At 46.8% G+C, this 18,553-nt stretch overlaps 1 protein-coding gene across 2 annotated transcripts in view; it reads left to right on the top strand.

The window, feature by feature from the left end:
- Window positions 1-18,553, top strand: part of LOC121583035 (tetraspanin-18-like) — a 57,294-nt gene that overhangs the window by 10,568 nt on the left and 28,173 nt on the right. Inside the window, exon 2 of one of the 2 annotated variants that reach the window (XM_045225424.1) lies at window positions 17,030-17,126. Coding sequence is in view for 1 of the 2 variants with exons in the window: in XM_041899244.2 (XP_041755178.1) it covers window positions 17,131-17,136 (6 nt within the window). In the remaining variant the exon portion in view is untranslated. Of the gene's footprint in view, window positions 1-17,029; window positions 17,137-18,553 lie in introns of both variants that reach the window. The other variant, XM_041899244.2, reaches the window with a different exon arrangement.

The following is an 18,553-nucleotide window of genomic DNA, read 5'->3' as shown; positions in this document are numbered from 1 at the left end:
GGCTGTAACTTAACAAAACGGTGGTAAAAAGTCAAGGGGTCTGAATACTTTGCGAATGCACTGTATGTCATGTATGTTTGTTTGATCAAAACAATCAAAACAGCGTTTTCTTGGCACATTATTTTCCAGCACAGATCCATCAAATACAGTGGGGAAAAAAAGTATTTAGTCAGCCGCCAATTGTGCAAGTTCTCCCACTTAAAAAGATGAGAGAGGCCTGTAATTTTCATCATAGGTACACGTCAACTATGTTAGACAAATTGAGGAAAATAAATCCAGAAAATCACTTTGTAGGATTTTAATTGAATTTATTTGCAAATTATGGTGGAAAATAAGTATTATTTTCCAGCACAGATCCATGAAATACTTTTAAGAAAGAGCGATGAGTAATAAGAGTTCTATTAATTAGTTATAAAAGATTTTCTTTATTTTAGAACACCAATTTACCAAGCCTGGTTAAAGGGACAATTTGCAGTTTAAACAACAACTAAGTTTGAAGTTAAACAGTGGTGGGTGCAGAATTCAGTCTGGTTTCATTAATTTACAGCACTACTACAGTTTACCTTGAAAGAAACCAACCAGGCCCTGTGATGAAGCAGAACGAGGCGGACCAGTAAACACCACAGGTGTCTCTCTTCACGGGCCGGCCCTCTCCTTTGACAAGCCCACCGTTTCCTGCTGCTGAGAGCTCATTTAAGCCACAGTCTACGTCACAAATGGCATCCTATTCCCTATTTAGTGCACTGGGCCTTGGTCAAAAGTAGTGCGCTATTTAGGAAATACGGTTCCTTCTGGGACACACAAACAGTGAAAGGGAAAGGGGACAGGGGTTGTGTCTGTGTTCAACAGCATGTGTGGACATTACACACTAGCCAAACTATCATACCATGTCCAGATGGAGCTACTAGCTGGAAGAGAGTGTAGAGCCGGGGTCAGGGGGTCAGGTGAGTCACCATGGAAGAGAGTGTAGAGCCGGGGTCAGGGGTCAGGGGTCAGGGTGAGTCACCATGGAAGAGAGTGTAGAGCCGGGTCAGGGGTCAGGGTGAGTCACCATGGAAGAGAGTGTAGAGTCAGGGGTCAGGGTGAGTCACCATGAAAGAGAGTGTAGAGCCAGGGGTCAGGGTGAGTCACCATGGAATAGGAGTGTAGAGCCAGGGGTCAGGGTGAGTCACCATGGAATAGAGTGTAGAGCCAGGGGTCAGGGGTCAGGGTGAGTCACCATGGAAGAGAGTGTAGAGCCAGGGGTCAGGGGTCAGGGTGAGTCACCATGGAAGAGATGTAGAGAGCCAGGGGTCAGGGGTCAGGGTGAGTCACCATGGAATAGAGTGTAGAGCCGGGGTCAGGGGCAGGGGTCAGGGTGAGTCACCATGGAAGAGAGTGTAGAGCCGGGGTCAGGGGTCAGGGGTCAGGGTGAGTCACCATGGAAGAGAGTGTAGAGCCGGGGGTCAGGGGTCAGGGGTCAGGGTGAGTCACCATGGAATAGAGTGTAGAGCCGGGGGTCAGGGGTCAGGGGTCAGGGTGAGTCACCATGGAAGAGAGTGTAGAGCCGGGGGTCAGGGGGCAGGGGTCAGGGTGAGTCACCATGGAAGAGAGTGTAGAGCCGGGGGTCAGGGGTCAGGGTGAGTCACCATGGAATAGAGTGTAGAGCCGGGGGTCAGGGGTCAGGGGTCAGGGTGAGTCACCATGGAAGAGAGTGTAGAGCCGGGGGGCAGGGGTCAGGGTGAGTCACCATGGAATAGGAGTGTAGAGCCGGGGTCAGGGGTCAGGGTCAGGTGAGTCACCATGGAGAGAGTGTAGAGCCGGGGGTCAGGGGTCAGGGGTGAGTCCCATGGAAGAGAGTGTAGAGCCAGGGGTCAGGGTGAGTCACCATGGAAGAGAGTGTAGAGCCAGGGGTCAGGGTGAGTCACCATGGAAGAGAGTGTAGAGTCGGGTCAGGGGTCAGGGGTGAGTCACCATGGAAGAGAGTGTAGAGCCGGGGTCAGGGGTCAGGGGTGAGTCACCATGGAATAGAGTGTAGAGCCGGGGTCAGGGGTGAGTCACCATGAAAGAGAGTGTAGAGCCAGGGGTCAGGGTGAGTCACCATGGAAGAGAGTGTAGAGTCGGGGTCAGGGGTCAGGGTGAGTCACCATGGAAGAGAGTGTAGAGCCAGGGTCAGGGTGAGTCACCATGGAATAGAGTGTAGAGCCAGGGGTCAGGGTGAGTCACCATGGAAGAGAGTGTGAGAGTCGGGGTCAGGGTCAGGGTGAGTCACCATGGAAGAGAGTGTAGAGCCAGGGGTCAGGGTGAGTCACCATGGAATAGAGTGTAGAGCCGGGGGTCAGGGGTCAGGGTGAGTCACCATGGAATAGAGTGTAGAGCCAGGGGTCAGGGTGAGTCACCATGGAATAGAGTGTAGAGCCGGGGGTCAGGGGTCAGGGTGAGTCACCATGGAAGAGAGTGTAGAGCCAGGGGTCAGGGTGAGTCACCATGGAATAGAGTGTAGAGCCAGGGGTCAGGGTGAGTCACCATGGAAGAGAGTGTAGAGTCGGGGGTCAGGGGTCAGGGGTCAGGGTGAGTCACCATGGAAGAGAGAGTAGAGCCAGGGGTCAGGGTGAGTCACCATGGAAGAGAGTGTAGAGCCGGGGGTCAGGGGTCAGGGTGAGTCACCATGGAATAGAGTGTAGAGCCAGGGGTCAGGGTGAGTCACCATGGAATAGAGTGTAGGGGTCAGGGTGAGTCACCATGGAAGAGAGAGTAGAGCCGGGGGTCAGGGTGAGTCACCATGGAAGAGAGTGTAGAGCCGGGGGTCAGGGGTCAGGGTGAGTCACCATGAAAGAGAGTGTAGAGCCAGGGGTCAGGGTGAGTCACCATGGAATAGAGTGTAGAGCCAGGGGTCAGGGTGAGTCACCATGGAAGAGAGTGTAGAGTCGGGGGTCAGGGGTCAGGGTGAGTCACCATGGAAGAGAGTGTAGAGCCAGGGGTCAGGGGTCAGGGGGTGAGTCACCATGGAAGAGAGTGTAGAGCCGGGGTCAGGGGTCAGGGGTCAGGGTGAGTCACCATGGAATAGAGTGTAGAGCCGGGGGTCAGGGGTCAGGGGTCAGGGTGAGTCACCATGGAAGAGAGTGTAGAGCCGGGGGTCAGGGGTCAGGGTGAGTCACCATGGAAGAGAGTGTAGAGCCGGGGGTCAGGGATCAGGGGTCAGGGTGAGTCACCATGGAAGAGAGTGTAGAGCCAGGGGTCAGGGTGAGTCACCATGGAAGAGAGTGTAGAGCCAGGGGTCAGGGTGAGTCACCATGGAAGAGAGTGTAGAGTCGGGGTCAGGGGTCAGGGTGAGTCACCATGGAAGAGAGTGTAGAGCCAGGGGTCAGGGGTCAGGGTGAGTCACCATGGAATAGAGTGTAGAGCCGGGGGTCAGGGGTCAGGGTGAGTCACCATGGAAGAGAGTGTAGAGCCAGGGGTCAGGGTGAGTCACCATGGAAGAGAGTGTAGAGTCGGGGGTCAGGGGTCAGGGTGAGTCACCATGGAAGAGAGTGTAGAGCCAGGGGTCAGGGGTCAGGGTGAGTCACCATGGAATAGAGTGTAGAGCCGGGGGTCAGGGGTCAGGGTGAGTCACCATGGAATAGAGTGTAGAGCCAGGGGTCAGGGTGAGTCACCATGGAAGAGAGTGTAGAGTCGGGGGTCAGGGGTCAGGGTGAGTCACCATGGAAGAGAGTGTAGAGCCAGATCCATCAAATACAGTGGGGGGAAAAAAGTATTTAGTCAGCCACCAATTGTGCAAGTTCTCCCACTTAAAAAGATGAGAGGCCTGTAATTTTCATCATAGGTACACGTCAACTATGACAGACAAATTGAGATTTTTTTTTCTCCAGAAATTCACATTGTAGGATTTTTAATGAATTTATTTGCAAATTATGGTGGAAAATAAGTATTATTTTCCAGCACAGATCCATCAAATACTTTTAAGAAAGAGCGATGAGTAATAAGAGTTCTATTAATTAGTTATAAAAGTTACCGCAATTATTTTCTTTATTTTAGAACACCAATTTACCAAGCCTGGTTAAAGGGACAATTTGCAGTTTAAACAACAACTAAGTTTGAAGTTAAACAGTGGTGGGTGCAGAATTCAGTCTGGTTTCATTAATTTACACCACTACTACAGTTTACCTTGAAAGAAACCAACCAGGCCCTGTGATGAAGCAGAACGAGGTGGACCAGTAAACACCACAGGTGTCTCTTTTCACGGGCCGGCCCTCTCCTTTGACAAGCCCATCGTTTCCTGCTGCTGAGAGCTCATTTAAGCCACAGTCTACGTCACAAATGGCATCCTATTCCCTATTTAGTGCACTGGGCCTTGGTCAAAAGTAGTGCGCTATTTAGGAAATACTGTTCCTTCTGGGACACACAAACAGTGAAAGGGAAAGTGGACAGGGGGTTGTGTCTGTGTTCAACAGCATGTGTGAACATTACACACTAGCCAAACTATCATACCATGTCCAGATGGAGCTACTAGCTGGAAGAGAGTGTAGAGCCGGGGGTCAGGGGTCAGGGTGAGTCACCATGGAAGAGAGTGTAGAGCCGGGGGTCAGGGGTCAGGGTGAGTCACCATGGAAGAGAGTGTAGAGCCGGGGGTCAGGGGTCAGGTGAGTCACCATGGAAGAGGTGTAGAGCCGGGGGTCAGGGTGAGTCACCATGGAAGAGAGATGTAGAGCCGGGGGTCAGGGGTCAGGGTGAGTCACCATGGAATAGAGAGTAGAGCCGGGGTCAGGGTCAGGGTGAGTCACCATGGAAGAGAGAGAGCCGGGGTCAGGGGTCAGGTGAGTCACCATGGAAGAGAGTGGTAGGGAGCCAGGGTCAGGGTGAGTCACTATGGAAGAGAGTGTAGAGCCAGGGGTCAGGGTGAGTCACCATGGAAGAGAGTGTAGAGCCGGGGGTCAGGGGTCAGGGTGAGTCACCACGGAAGAGAGTGTAGAGCCGGGGTCAGGGGGTCAGGGTGAGTCACCATGGAAGAGAGTGTAGAGCCGGGGGTCAGGGTGAGGTCACCATGGAAGAGAGTGTAGAGCTGGGGGTCAGGGGTCAGGGTGAGTCACCATGGAAGAGAGTGTAGAGCCGGGGGTCAGGGTGAGTCACCATGGAAGAGAGTGTAGAGCCGGGGGGTCAGGGTGAGTCACCATGGAAGAGAGTGTAGAGCCAGGGGTCAGGGTGAGTCACCATGGAAGAGAGTGTAGAGCCGGGGGTCAGGGGTGAGTCACCATGGAAGAGGTGTAGAGCCGGGGTCAGGGGTCAGGGTGAGTCACCATGGAAGAGAAGTGTAGAGCCGGGGGTCAGGGTGAGTCACCATGGAAGAGAGTGTAGAGCCGGGGGTCAGGGGTCAGGGTGAGTCACCATGGAAGAGAGTGTAGAGCCGGGGGTCAGGGTGAGTCACCATGGAAGAGAGTGTAGAGCCGGGGGTCAGGGGTCAGGGTGAGTCACCCCCCCCACACACACACACACATACACACATACACACACACTAAACAATAGCAGTGCACCATATAGTGGATAGGGAGCCATCTGGGATGCAGCCTGCATGGGGTCTTCTATTCTTGGATCACAGCGTGGTCTCACTCTGCCAGCCTGGACCACACCAGCAGAGCCCTGTAGGGGCTGAGGGCCTGAGAGACCGTCTGGCAATTAGTTAGCTCCCCTCCCGCCAGGCCGGGGCTGGGGACAGGCTCCCACTACGCTGGCTGATCCAACCTGACCTCAGGGTTCAAATAGGATTTGACAGAGAGCGAATACTGTTTGAACCCATGTTTGCAGCCAACAAAGGTGGGAACCAGGGACTAGGCTAGGCAGGGCTCCTGCAGACTGGCAGGACTAATGCAGACAGGCCAGGCAGACTAACAGGACTAATACAGACAGGGCCAGGCAGACTAACAGGACTAATGCAGGCAGGGAGTCAGGGACAAGGCAGGGCTGAGGGAAACTGTCTGCCACAGGGACTGGGACTGGGACTGGGCTGCAGCTGGGAGGAGAGACCTTGACCTGGGAACGGTGGAGCTGGGAGAGATAAGAGACTTCCTGAGAGCTGCTTCCTAGTGGGCGTGAACAACACTTAGCAAGTAGAGATGTAAGGAGTGTTTCTGAGTGGTGTTAACTTTACAGATCTGTTTCCTGAAGATGGAAGGACCACATCTTAAAATGTAGTCTTAGAATCCTGATGAAGGCTATTGCAGCTGATACATAACCTTGAAATATAATCAGCTTATTTTCAATACATTGAAAAATGTTCAGTATGATTAATAAGCTCCTTGCACAGGTCGGTAGTGCCTTCTGTCACAGATCAGTCGGTTTTTGATGTACAGTACTTTAATAAACGTATCATCATTAAACGGATATATCAATGATCCCCCAACTAACAGTGCATGAAGGTTCTCTTCTCTCTCTTGCTCGCCCACTCTCTCTCTCTCTCTCTCTCTCTCTCTGCTAATGAGAAACTGATATGACAGAGTGATAGTCAGCATGGGAGGAGGAAAGAAGGAGGAATATGGAAATGGTAAAAACCAACCTCCCCTGTGCTTCATACTATTAACAGTGTTGATGAAACGTCTGTCCTGTGCTTTAACTCAGCAGCCTGTTGTCATGGATATTATTTGACCGTACTGAGGACAGACCAGAAGAGTAATGCTCTTTCAAGTTCTCCTAAATCTAATGACATTAAATTCATCCAAATTAAATTAAAAGCAGATGGTCACCCGCTTACCCCCGCAGAACTCTCCCTGATCCCCTACCCCTTCCTATAGGACTGTCCTCTGACCCCCCTTGCCCTCCACGGAACTCTCCCTGATCCCATACCCCCCCATGGAACTGTCCCCCCCAGCCAACACTACTCCTCCACCACCACAACAGAACCCCAGTACAGGCTATAGAACACTTCCACCACCACCACAACAGAACCCCAGTACAGGCTATAGAACACTTCCACCACCACCACAACAGAACCCCAGTACAGGCTATAGAACACCTCCACCACCACCACAACAGAACCCCAGTACAGGCTATAGAACACCTCCACCACCACCACAACAGAACCCCAGTACAGGCTATAGAACACCTCCACCACCACCACCACAACAGAACCCCAGTACAGGCTATAGAACACCTCCACCACCACCACAACAGAACCCCAGTACAGGCTATAGAACACCTCCACCACCACCACAACAGAACCCCAGTACAGGCTATAGAACGTACAGGAAAACATAGAAAAAAAATGAACTCTGAGAAAAACCTTATTGCATATAGTCTTGGATTGGCTAATGATTTCCTAAATAAAAAAATGATTTCATTTTATCTGGCTAATTTTGCAATTCTTTGCCAGCTCTTGATGCTGTTGTTTTCTTTATACCACTCATAATGTTCTGAAAACATCACCATTAAAAGCTAGCACTGGTGTGTGAGCAATTCAACATCCACATGGATTTGCTGGTGGAAAATCACTTCATAAAACAATGTCCTCATGTGTTGTGAGTTACAGCCAGAAGCCTATAGGTCATTGTGATACTGGGTTACAGTTTCCCCCCCCAGCATGTCAAACCCCTGACATGGAGAACAATGGATGCATCCCAAATGGCACCCTATTCCCTATATAGTGCACTACTTTAGACCAGGACCCATAGAGCACTATGGTCAAAAGTAGTGCACTATATAGGGAATAGGGTGCCATTTGGGGGACGCACAATAGGACTACTGGGGAGAACACAGAAAACAATCTCCCTCTCTCAACGTTAAGAGTTTATGTTGCAACAAACTGAACCAGATGGGGCTGGCTGGCCGGGATTTTGGGTGTTGTCACTGCAGGACAACCGTCTCAGCTTGAGGCTTAATAACATCATTAATAGTCATTTGGTGAGTGCTTATATTTGTCCTATTTCAAGTGTGTGTCTGATGCACGTGTGAATTGGAAATGAGTGTTCAGCAGCACTCTGTGTGGTCCTAGTGTGGTTAAACCAGAAACGCTCTGTGGTTGAGGTTGTGGTTCATTTACCATTCTGAGAGTCACTCACCATTTATGGCATAGTTAGGCATATTGAAATAAGAAAAACAGATGTTTAATAACTTGAAGTTTTTTATGAACATTAGCAGCTAGTTGTGCTTTGAAGTACCCGTGTAGCTCAGTTGGTAGAGCATGGCGCTTGCAACGCCAGGGTTGTGGGTTCGATTCCCACGGGGGGCCAGTATGAAAAGGTATGCACTCACTAACTGTAAGTCGCTCTGGATAAGAGCGTCTGCTAAATGACTAAAATGTAAAATGTAAGTATTAGCTTAAACTCCTCTCCTGTCCTGTCCTCTCCTCTCCTGTCCTCTCCTCTCCTGGCCTCTCCTTTCTTCTCCTCTCCTGTCCTCTCCAGTCCTCTCCTCTCCTGTCCTGTCCTCTCCTGTCCTCTCCAGTCCTCTCCTCTCCTGTCCTGTCCTCTCCTGGCCTCTCCTTTCTTCTCCTCTCCTGTCCTCTCCAGTCCTCTCCTGTCCTGTCCTGTCCTGTCCTTTCTTCTCCTCTCCTGGCCTCTCCTGTCCTCTTCTCTGTCTGACAGAAAATAAAGTGACAGTGAGTAAGACTTAGTGTTGTGTGTGGGCAGCAGCAGTCTGGCCATCAACAGGTTCTGTCTGTTCTGTTCTGTTCTCCAGATGAGATGAGTCATCTATCATTCCATCTATCTCTCAGTCTTCTGCTGGACAGCCCCTGCAACCTCCACTACAGCTCTGTCAGATCTGATCTCAGTCTTCTGCTGGACAGCCCTGCAACCTCCACTACAGCTACCGTATGTCTCTGACAGATCTGATCTGATCTCAGATCTGCTGCCAGTGACAGCCTGCATCTGCTTTATCTGTTGTATTCGCTTCTGTGTACCTGGCTAGTCATCAACCACATCGACTGTCAAAGGGCTTCATGGTGCTCTTTGGAATTCAATACTGTATATTTTTTTTAGTCAACAACTTCACCTTTATGTTTTTATATACAGGAGGAGTTAGTGGGTGTTGTGAGGTTGTGGTAGCATTCTTTTCATAACAGGTGTAGATATGATCTTTCCTACTGTGGTGAATGATGGACGGAGTGAGGCGCAGGAGTAAAATAACCGGATGCAGATTTATTCCTTCCAGACGTACAAATGAGCCTACAACGGCAATCGAAACAGGTACAGGGGAAACAATCCTCCCTGACCAAACACAGTCTCAGAAAATACAATAAATGTAATGACACAGGGGGAAATCAACCCTGGCAAAATAAATGAGAGAGTATCTCAACCGAGCTACTCTCCTCCCACATAGAACAATCACTCACAAAGACAAGGGGAACAGAGGGAACACTTATACACAGACTAATTAGGGGAATGAGCACCAGGTGTGTGTGATTGACAAGACACGACAAGTGGAGTGATGAGAATGGTAGCGGCAGTAGCTAGTAAGCCGGTGACGACGAACGCCGAAACCTGCCCGAACAAGGAGGGGAGGCGGCCTCGGAGGAAGGCGTGACACCTACTTCAGCAATAGCTCTGTGCATGTTAACCTTGAGCATATAGTACACTAGGCATTTGGAAAATGAATAATGCTGAAATTCTTTCAAATCCTGGGGCAGTTCCCATAGCATAATATACTATAGCATAGCTTTGCCATTCTTTTCCAACGACAACATTTATCATGATTTCATCCCCCTCCATTTTAATGCAGTGGTTTCTATAGAAACAGCTGGATATTGTAATGTAGATCCCATTTGTATATGTGGCCCATATGAATGAACTAACCCCTTGCCTATTTGTATTGATTTGATGACAGTGTGTCGTCATCGCTGATCAAGAAGGAAAATTGCATGTCAGAGCAGCAGCACAAACTGGTATAAACAGCTGAGGTAAAACTGATATAAACAGCTGAGGTAAAACTGGTATAAACAGCTGAGGTAAATCTGGTATAAACAGCTGAGGTAAATCTGGTATAAACAGCTGAGGTAAATCTGGTATAAACAGCTGAGGTAAATCTGGTATAAACAGCTGAGGTAAAACTGGTATAAACAGCTGAGGTAAAACTACTATAAACAGCTGAGGTAAATATTTTATAAACCGCTGAGGTAAATATTTTATAAACCGCTGAGGTAAAACTGGTATAAACAGCTGAGGTAAAACTGGTATGAACAGCTGAGGTAAATCTGGTATGAACAGCTGAGGTAAAACTGGTATAAACAGCTGAGGTAAAACTGCTATAAACAGCTGAGTGAGGTAAAACTGGTATAAACAGCTGAGGTAAAACTGCTATAAACAGCTGAGGTAAAACTGGTATAAACAGCTGAGGTAAGAGGTAAAACTGGTATAAACAGCTGAGTTAAAACTGGTATAAACAGCTGAGTGAGGTAAATCTGGTATGAACAGCTGAGGTAAAACTGCTATAAACAGCTGAGGTAAATCTGGTAAACAGCTGAGGTAAATCTGGTATAACAGCTGAGGTAAAACTGGTATAAACAGCTGAGTGAGGTAAATCTGCTATAAACAGCTGAGGTAAAACTGCTATAAACAGCTGAGGTAAATCTGGTAAACAGCTGAGGTAAATCTCGTATAAACAGCTGAGGTAAATCTGGTATGAACAGCTGAGGTAAAACTGCTATAAACAGCTGAGTTAAAACTGGTATAAACAGCTGAGGTAAAACTGGTATAAACAGCTGAGTTAAAACTGGTATAAACAGCTGAGGTGAAACTGGCATAAACAGCTGAGGTAAATATTTTATAAACAGCTGAGGTAAATATTTTATAAACAGCTGAGGTAAAACTGGTATAAACAGCTGAGGTAAAACTGGTATAAACAGCTGAGGTAAAACTGGTATAAACAGCTGAGGTAAAACTGGTATGAACAGCTGAGGTAAAACTGGTATGAACAGCTGAGGTAAAACTGCTATAAACAGCTGAGGTAAAACTGCTATAAACAGCTGAGGTAAAAGGTAAAACTGGTATAAACAGCTGAGTTAACTGGTATAAACAGCTGAGTGAGGTAAATCTGGTATGAACAGCTGAGGTAAAACTGGTATAAACAGCTGAGGTAAAACTGGTATAAACAGCTGAGTGAGGTAAATCTGGTATGAACAGCTGAGGTAAATCTGCTATAAACAGCTGAGGTAAAACTGGTATAAACAGCTGAGGTAAAACTGGTACAGCTGAGGTAAATCTGGTATAAACAGCTGAGGTAAAACTGGTATAAACAGCTGAGGTAAAACTGCTATAAACAGCTGAGGTAAAACTGCTATAAACAGCTGAGGTAAAACTGCTATAAACAGCTGAGGTAAAACTGCTATAAACAGCTGAGGTAAAACTGCTATAAACAGCTGAGGTAAAACTGCTATAAACAGCTGAGGTAAAACTGCTATAAACAGCTGAGGTAAAACTGGTATAAACGGCTGAGTTAAAACTGGTATAAACGGCTGAGTTAAAACTGGTATGAACAGCTGAGGTAAAACTGGTATAAACAGCTGAGTGAGGTAAATCTGGTATGAACAGCTGAGGTAAATCTGCTATAAACAGCTGAGGTAAAACTGGTAAACAGCTGAGGTAAAACTGGTATAAACAGCTGAGGTAAAACTGGTACAGCTGAGGTAAATCTGGTATAAACAGCTGAGGTAAAACTGGTATAAACAGCTGAGGTAAAACTGCTATAAACAGCTGAGGTAAAACTGCTATAAACAGCTGAGGTAAAACTGCTATAAACAGCTGAGGTAAAACTGCTATAAACAGCTGAGGTAAAACTGCTATAAACAGCTGAGGTAAAACTGCTATAAACAGCTGAGGTAAAACTGGTATAAACGGCTGAGTTAAAACTGGTATAAACGGCTGAGTTAAAACTGGTATGAACAGCTGAGGTAAAACTGGTATAAACAGCTGAGTGAGGTAAATCTGGTATGAACAGCTGAGGTAAATCTGCTATAAACAGCTGAGGTAAAACTGGTAAACAGCTGAGGTAAAACTGGTAAACAGCTGAGGTAAAACTGCCTGCATGCAGCAAAGCTGATTCAATGAGGAATTTTTGCACTTAAATGGTTCTAATTTAATTTGCTAGAACACAGCCAATTAGTTTGATTATCTTAATTAGGCAGAAAACTGACAACAAAAGAGAGACATTTAAACCAGCACAAACAGATGTGGGACCAGGCTATCTCTGCTGTGGGGTTGCAGTACAATTACAGTCAGTTATTGCTATGTCCCTGTTGCTATTTCTCAGGGTCTAAAATGTACTTATTTTTAAGGTTTGTGTTGTCTGGTGCTGCCAGTCATAACAGGGTATGCTAGTTCTAGAGAAACCTAGGAACAGCTGGAATCCAGGCTATGGAGAAACCTAGAACAGCTGGAGTCCAGGCTATGGAGAAACCTAGAACAGCTGGAGTCCAGGCTATGGAGAAACCTAGAACAGCTGGAGTCCAGGCTATGGAGAAACCTAGAACAGCTGGAGTCCAGGCTATGGAGAAACCTAGAACAGCTGGAGTCCAGGCTATGGAGAAACCTAGAACAGCTGGAGTCCAGGCTATGGAGAAACCTAGGAACAGCTGGAGTCCAGGCTATGGAGAAACCTAGAACAGCTGGAGTCCAGGCTATGGAGAAACCTAGAACAGCTGGAGTCCAGGCTATGGAGAAACCTAGAACAGCTGGAGTCCAGGCTATGGAGAAACCTAGAACAGCTGGAGTCAGGCTATGGAGAAACCTAGAACAGCTGGAGTCCAGGCTATGGAGAAACCTAGGAACAGCTGGAGTCAGGCTATGGAGAAACCTAGAACAGCTGGAGTCAGGCTATGGAGAAACCTAGAACAGCTGGAGTCCAGGCTATGGAGAAACCTAGGAACAGCTGGGTCCAGGCTATGGAGAAACCTAGAACAGCTGGAGTCCAGGCTATGGAGAAACCTAGAACAGCTGGAGTCCAGGCTATGGAGAAACCTAGAACAGCTGGAGTCCAGGCTATGGAGGAAACCTAGGAACAGCTGGAGTCAGGCTATGGAGAAACCTAGAACAGCTGGAGTCCAGGCTATGGAGAAACCTAGAACAGCTGGAGTCCAGGCTATGGAGAAACCTAGGAACAGCTGGAGTCCAGGCTATGGAGAAACCTAGAACAGCTGGAGTCCAGGCTATGGAGAAACCTAGAACAGCTGGAGTCCAGGCTATGGAGAAACCTAGAACAGCTGGAGTCCAGGCTATGGAGAAACCTAGAACAGCTGGAGTCCAGGCTATGGAGAAACCTAGAACAGCTGGAGTCCAGGCTATGGAGAAACCTAGAACAGCTGGAGTCCAGGCTATGGAGAAACCTAGAACAGCTGGAGTCCAGGCTATGGAGAAACCTAGAACAGCTGGAGTCCAGGCTATGGAGAAACCTAGAACAGCTGGAGTCCAGGCTATGGAGAAACCTAGAACAGCTGGAGTCCAGGCTATGGTGTGTTTAACTAAATGCACGGTTGACTGCTTTCTTGACTAGCCAGGCCTCACTTAAAAATGAGATATCAATCTCAATATCTCTCAATTACTTCCCTGGTTCATTGAAGGATAAAGCAACGTGTTAATGGTGAAATCTGAAGAGAAAAGTGTGGATGTGGTTTTATAACCCTTACCTAAGAGAACACTTAGACTTCGTCCCAAATTGCACCACATTCCCTATAGGCCACTATTTTTGCACACACACACGCACAGACACACACACACACACACACACACACACACACACACACACACACACACACACACACACTAAATGGTATGAAGTATGAAGCTTGTCATGGGAAGTTGCATGAGCTCCCTCTGAGATGACATCATCAGCATCACACTACTCATTGAGATGACATCATCAGCATCACACAACTCATTGAGATGACATCATCAGCATCACACTACTCATTGAGATGACATCATCAGCATCACACTACTCATTGAGATGACATCATCAGCATCACACAACTCATTGAGATGACATCATCAGCATCACACTACTCATTGAGATGACATCGTCAGCATCACACTACTCATTGAGATGACATCATCAGCATCACACTACTCATTGAGATGACATCATCAGCATCACACTACTCATCGGGGGGCTTTTTAAAGTAACAACTGGGTCAGCTTAAGTTATAGCGGTCTCTTTTTAAAAGCCAACGCTGCTGTCTTTACTGCACAGCCTTAACCCAGAGATGTTTGTGTTACACCGTCTCTTACAACAGGTTCTGGGGACACGCAGGTCGTGCAGGCTTTTGTTCTAGCACCGTATGAATACAAAGCTGATTTGAACAACCAAGAGCTTGATGATAAGTTTGATGATTTTAAATAATGTGTAATAGTACTGGTCTGGAATAAGTACCTGCACACTCTGTGGGCTCCCAGGACCAGGGCCCTCTGTGGGCTCCCAGGACCAGGGCCCTCTGTGGGCTCCCAGGACCAGGGCCCTCTGTGGGCTCCCAGGACCAGGGCCCTCTGTGGGCTCCCAGGACCAGGGCTGATGAACGATGTCTGACTGACAGTGCTTTTCTATTATGTACTGACCAGGTCGAAAACCAAAGTTTATACGTGAATTTACAGTTTTTTCCAATTGCTAACACACTAAAATGACACAGCACGGTTATTTAAACGGACACACAGAGAGCCAAACCTCTTCCCAAGTCTCCAAAAGTCTAAACACATTTTCTGCTTTACACATATTTTGCAATTCAAAATTGCACTTTTAAATGCACTGCACACGGTTCTCTGCATAAGACACTGACAATCTGACATAAAGTCACATGTTTGCCATTTCAAAACACTGCCATTCAAAATGACACTACATGAGCTAATTGGCCAATACATGTACCACCTGGCCAAACACCTCAATGGTTAATTGTTACCACTTCAATCAGGAAGTAAGCACTATGAAAAAGACCACAGGTGAGCACCTTTTTGTTTTTACAACAACAATGGAAGACGTTGCAGAGAGAGGAAGAGGAAGAGGGAGGGTGAGAATGAGAGGGGAGGAAGAGTGAGAGGTAAGGGGTAGAGCTGGTAGAGGAGTTCATGGCCAAAGAAGACAACAACTTTCAAATGAAATCAGAGCAAACTTAGTTGATCATGTCATCCACCATGGGCTGACAATGCGAGAGGCTGGACAGAGAGTGCAGCCCAACTTGAGCCGTTTACTGTCGCCTGTGTCATCCGGACATTTAGACTGGAGTACAGGTATGTAACCAACATTTCTTTCACACTATGTAGTACACCCCCATGTCATAGTGTATCAGTTGGAGTGACACCTGTTTACTTCATGAATGGCTGATGTCATACACTAACTGCACAAGTTTCCTGTACAATTTACTCTACTGTGGGGGAAATATCTTTAGGCTGCATTGTCCAACCCCTATATTTTTGTTTTTTTGTTTTTCTAAAGGACTGAGAGACGCAACCATGGTGGAGGAAGGGGCCAAATGTTCACCGGGGGTACAGGAAGCTGCCATTTGTAAACTTGGTTTTGGAAAATAATGAAATCAGATTACGAGAAATTCAAAGCCACATCATCCAAGACAACACCATATTCAACAACATTCAACGAGTCAGTCTGTCCACATTGGCTCGCATTCTCAAAACGAAAACCAAATCGGAATGAAACAACTTTATAAGGTGCCGTTTGAGAGAAACTCTCAAAGAAACAAAGAGGTCAGATGAGCATATGTGGATGTAAGTACAATATTGACTGCAGTACACTACACGCAACATTGTTTCCCAGTGTACTGGATAACACCATATTGACTGCTTTTGTTCTTTGTTTTCAGGGAGTACTGGAAATGGATGCTCATGCAATCCCAATGAGTTCATCTTTATAGATGAGGCTGGGTTCAATCTAGCAAAGACCAGGGGAGGAGAAACGTCATTGGCCACAGAGCCATTATAGATGTTCCTGGCCAACGTGGTGGGAACATCACAATGTGCGCTGCCATCTCCAATACGCATGGTGTCCTCCACCGTCATGCCAACCTTGGACCATACAACACAGCCCATATTCTCACATTTCTGGACAGACTCCACAACATTCCCACACCACCAGAGCGTATGAATGATGCAGACCATCAAAGAACCCGGTACGTTGTAGTATGGGACAACGTGAGCTTTCATCGTGCAGCCCCCAGTCCAAAACTGGTTTGCTGACCACCCACCATTTCTCGTGCAATACCTCCCAACATACTCACCATTTCTGAACCCCATAGAAGAGTTCTTTTCGGCATGGCGGTGGAAGGTATACGACCGGCAGCCCTTTGGCTGCGCATGCCTCTTGTGCAGGCTATGGAAGAGGCATGTGATGAGGTTGATGTGGGTGCGATTCAGGGATGGATAAGGCACTCAAGGCGCTTCTTCCCTCGATGTCTGGCAAGGGAAGATATTGCCTGTGATGTGGACGAGGCGTTGTGGCCAGACCCAGCTGTGACGTGGACGAGGCGTTGTGGCCAGACCCAATTGGGATGTGGACGAGGCGTTGTGGCCAGACCCAGCTGTGCGGCAAGATGCTGCCTAATTATTTTTCTTGCCTCTTTTTTTGTTTCTAAATATTTTTTCTGCAATTTTCTTTTTCAGTTTACTGTTTTTTTGAGGGCATATTTTTGTTCAGTCCAATGTAAATGTTGCACTGACTTGTTTGGTAAAAAATTAAAATGTTTCAACAGCATGTGTGTGTATCTGCAAATATTTCTGTGCATGTGAACAATCTGAAGAATTTTCTACAATTTGAACTATTTTAGGATTATGGCAAAGCATACTAAAGATGACAGTGCTTTTCATTATACCCAACAGTGTGTAGTTGGTTAGACAAAAATCTGGTAATATGAATGAAGTGTGTGCCATTTCGTGCAAACGTTTGATTTTGATAATGCTATATGTAGTTTTGGTTGCAGTGCTTCATTTTGCAGAATATATGAGGTATTTTGCAGTTTGGGTGTGTGGTTTTGTAAATTGTGTTAAGTATTTTTGATAAAACCAGCCTAGTTTGCAAAATTTTGTTTTAGCAATTGGGAAAAACTGTAAATGGTTATTCTCTGTTGTCTCCACAGCGGTTGTAATGTGCTGTGAGGTTGAAGGTTGAAGACGGCCGGCCACTCGCTCTCGAGCAACCTCCTCTTGAAACCAACCAACTAGAGTCATTAACAGGTACATGATGGTATGGTGCTATTTCTGTTGTTTTACAATCAACACCTGTAACTATAGCTTATATACAATCCATATACCATCACCATATCCAATCACCACCTACAACTGTAGCTTATATACAATCACCATATCCAATCACCATCTACCACTATAGCTTATATTCAATCACCATATCCAATCAGTACCATTCCTCATCACATGAAATAATAAAGGTTGATCGATTCGCCCATGGATTACAATTTCCAACCCCATTCCTAGAGGACCTGAGAATGATTCCTTTCTGCTTCATAGAGAATACATTCTCATTGATCCAGTCATATAGCATATAGATCATTATCATGTTGCTGTCTCTCTCTCCCCTCTCTCTCCTCCCCTCTCTATTTCTTTCTCTCTCTCTCTCTCTCTCTCTCTCTCTCTCTCTCTCTCTCTCTCTCACTCTCTGTCTCTCTCACCTCTCTCTGATTGACTACATTGTCGGGCAGCTTTGAGCCTCTGTCTCCTTGCTGGATCAATACACTTCGGATTGGGACAGATATGGCTGTAGCCTAATGAATGGATTCTCCCATAGGAACTATAGCCTTCCTTCAGACTGGTTAACAACTGTCCAGTTCTGGAATGACAGTCCTTCAGACTATGGTTAACAACTGTCCAGTTCTGGAATGGCAGTCCTTCAGACTATGGTTAACTACTGTCCAGTTCTGGAATGGCAGTCCTTCAGACTGGTTAACAACGGTCCAGTTCTGGAATGACAGTCCTTCAGACTATGGTTAACAACTGTCCAGTTCTGGAATGGCAGTCCTTCAGACTGGTTAACAACTGTCCAGTTCTGGAATTACAGTCCTTCAGACAGTTCATTTGGAAATTATTCAGACCCCTTCCCTTTTTCCAAATCTACACACAATATCACATAATGACGAAGTGAAAACAGTTTTTTTTTGTGTTTGTGTGTGTAGATTGATGAGGGGAAAATAAAAAATTGAATCCATTTTAGAATAAGGCTGACACGTAGCAAAATGTGGAAAAAGTCAAGAAGTCTGAATACTTTCCAAATGCACTGTACGTCTTCTGTTTGCAAAGACATTGAACCAGGAGCAATGTTTTACTGTCTGTCATATTGAGTGGTATGCATGACAGACTTGTCACGATTTACACACACGCCCACGCGCGCGCACACACACACACACACACACACACACACACACACACACACACACACACACAGTGTTATTCTATCTGGCAGGGGCAGAGGGGCAGGAAGTGAACAGTAGTCTAATGTTATAGAAGGGAGGGTCAGAACAGTAGTCTAATGTTATAGAAGGGAGGGTCAGAACAGTAGTCTAATGTTATAGAAGGGAGGGTCAGAACAGTAGTCTAATGTTATAGAAGGGAGGGTCGGAACAGTAGTCTAATGTTATAGAAGGAAGGGT

Source organism: Coregonus clupeaformis, chromosome 15 (assembly GCF_020615455.1).
Source record: "Coregonus clupeaformis isolate EN_2021a chromosome 15, ASM2061545v1, whole genome shotgun sequence".
NCBI lineage: Eukaryota > Metazoa > Chordata > Actinopteri > Salmoniformes > Salmonidae > Coregonus > Coregonus clupeaformis.
This window is presented reverse-complemented; position numbering and strand designations above follow the sequence as displayed.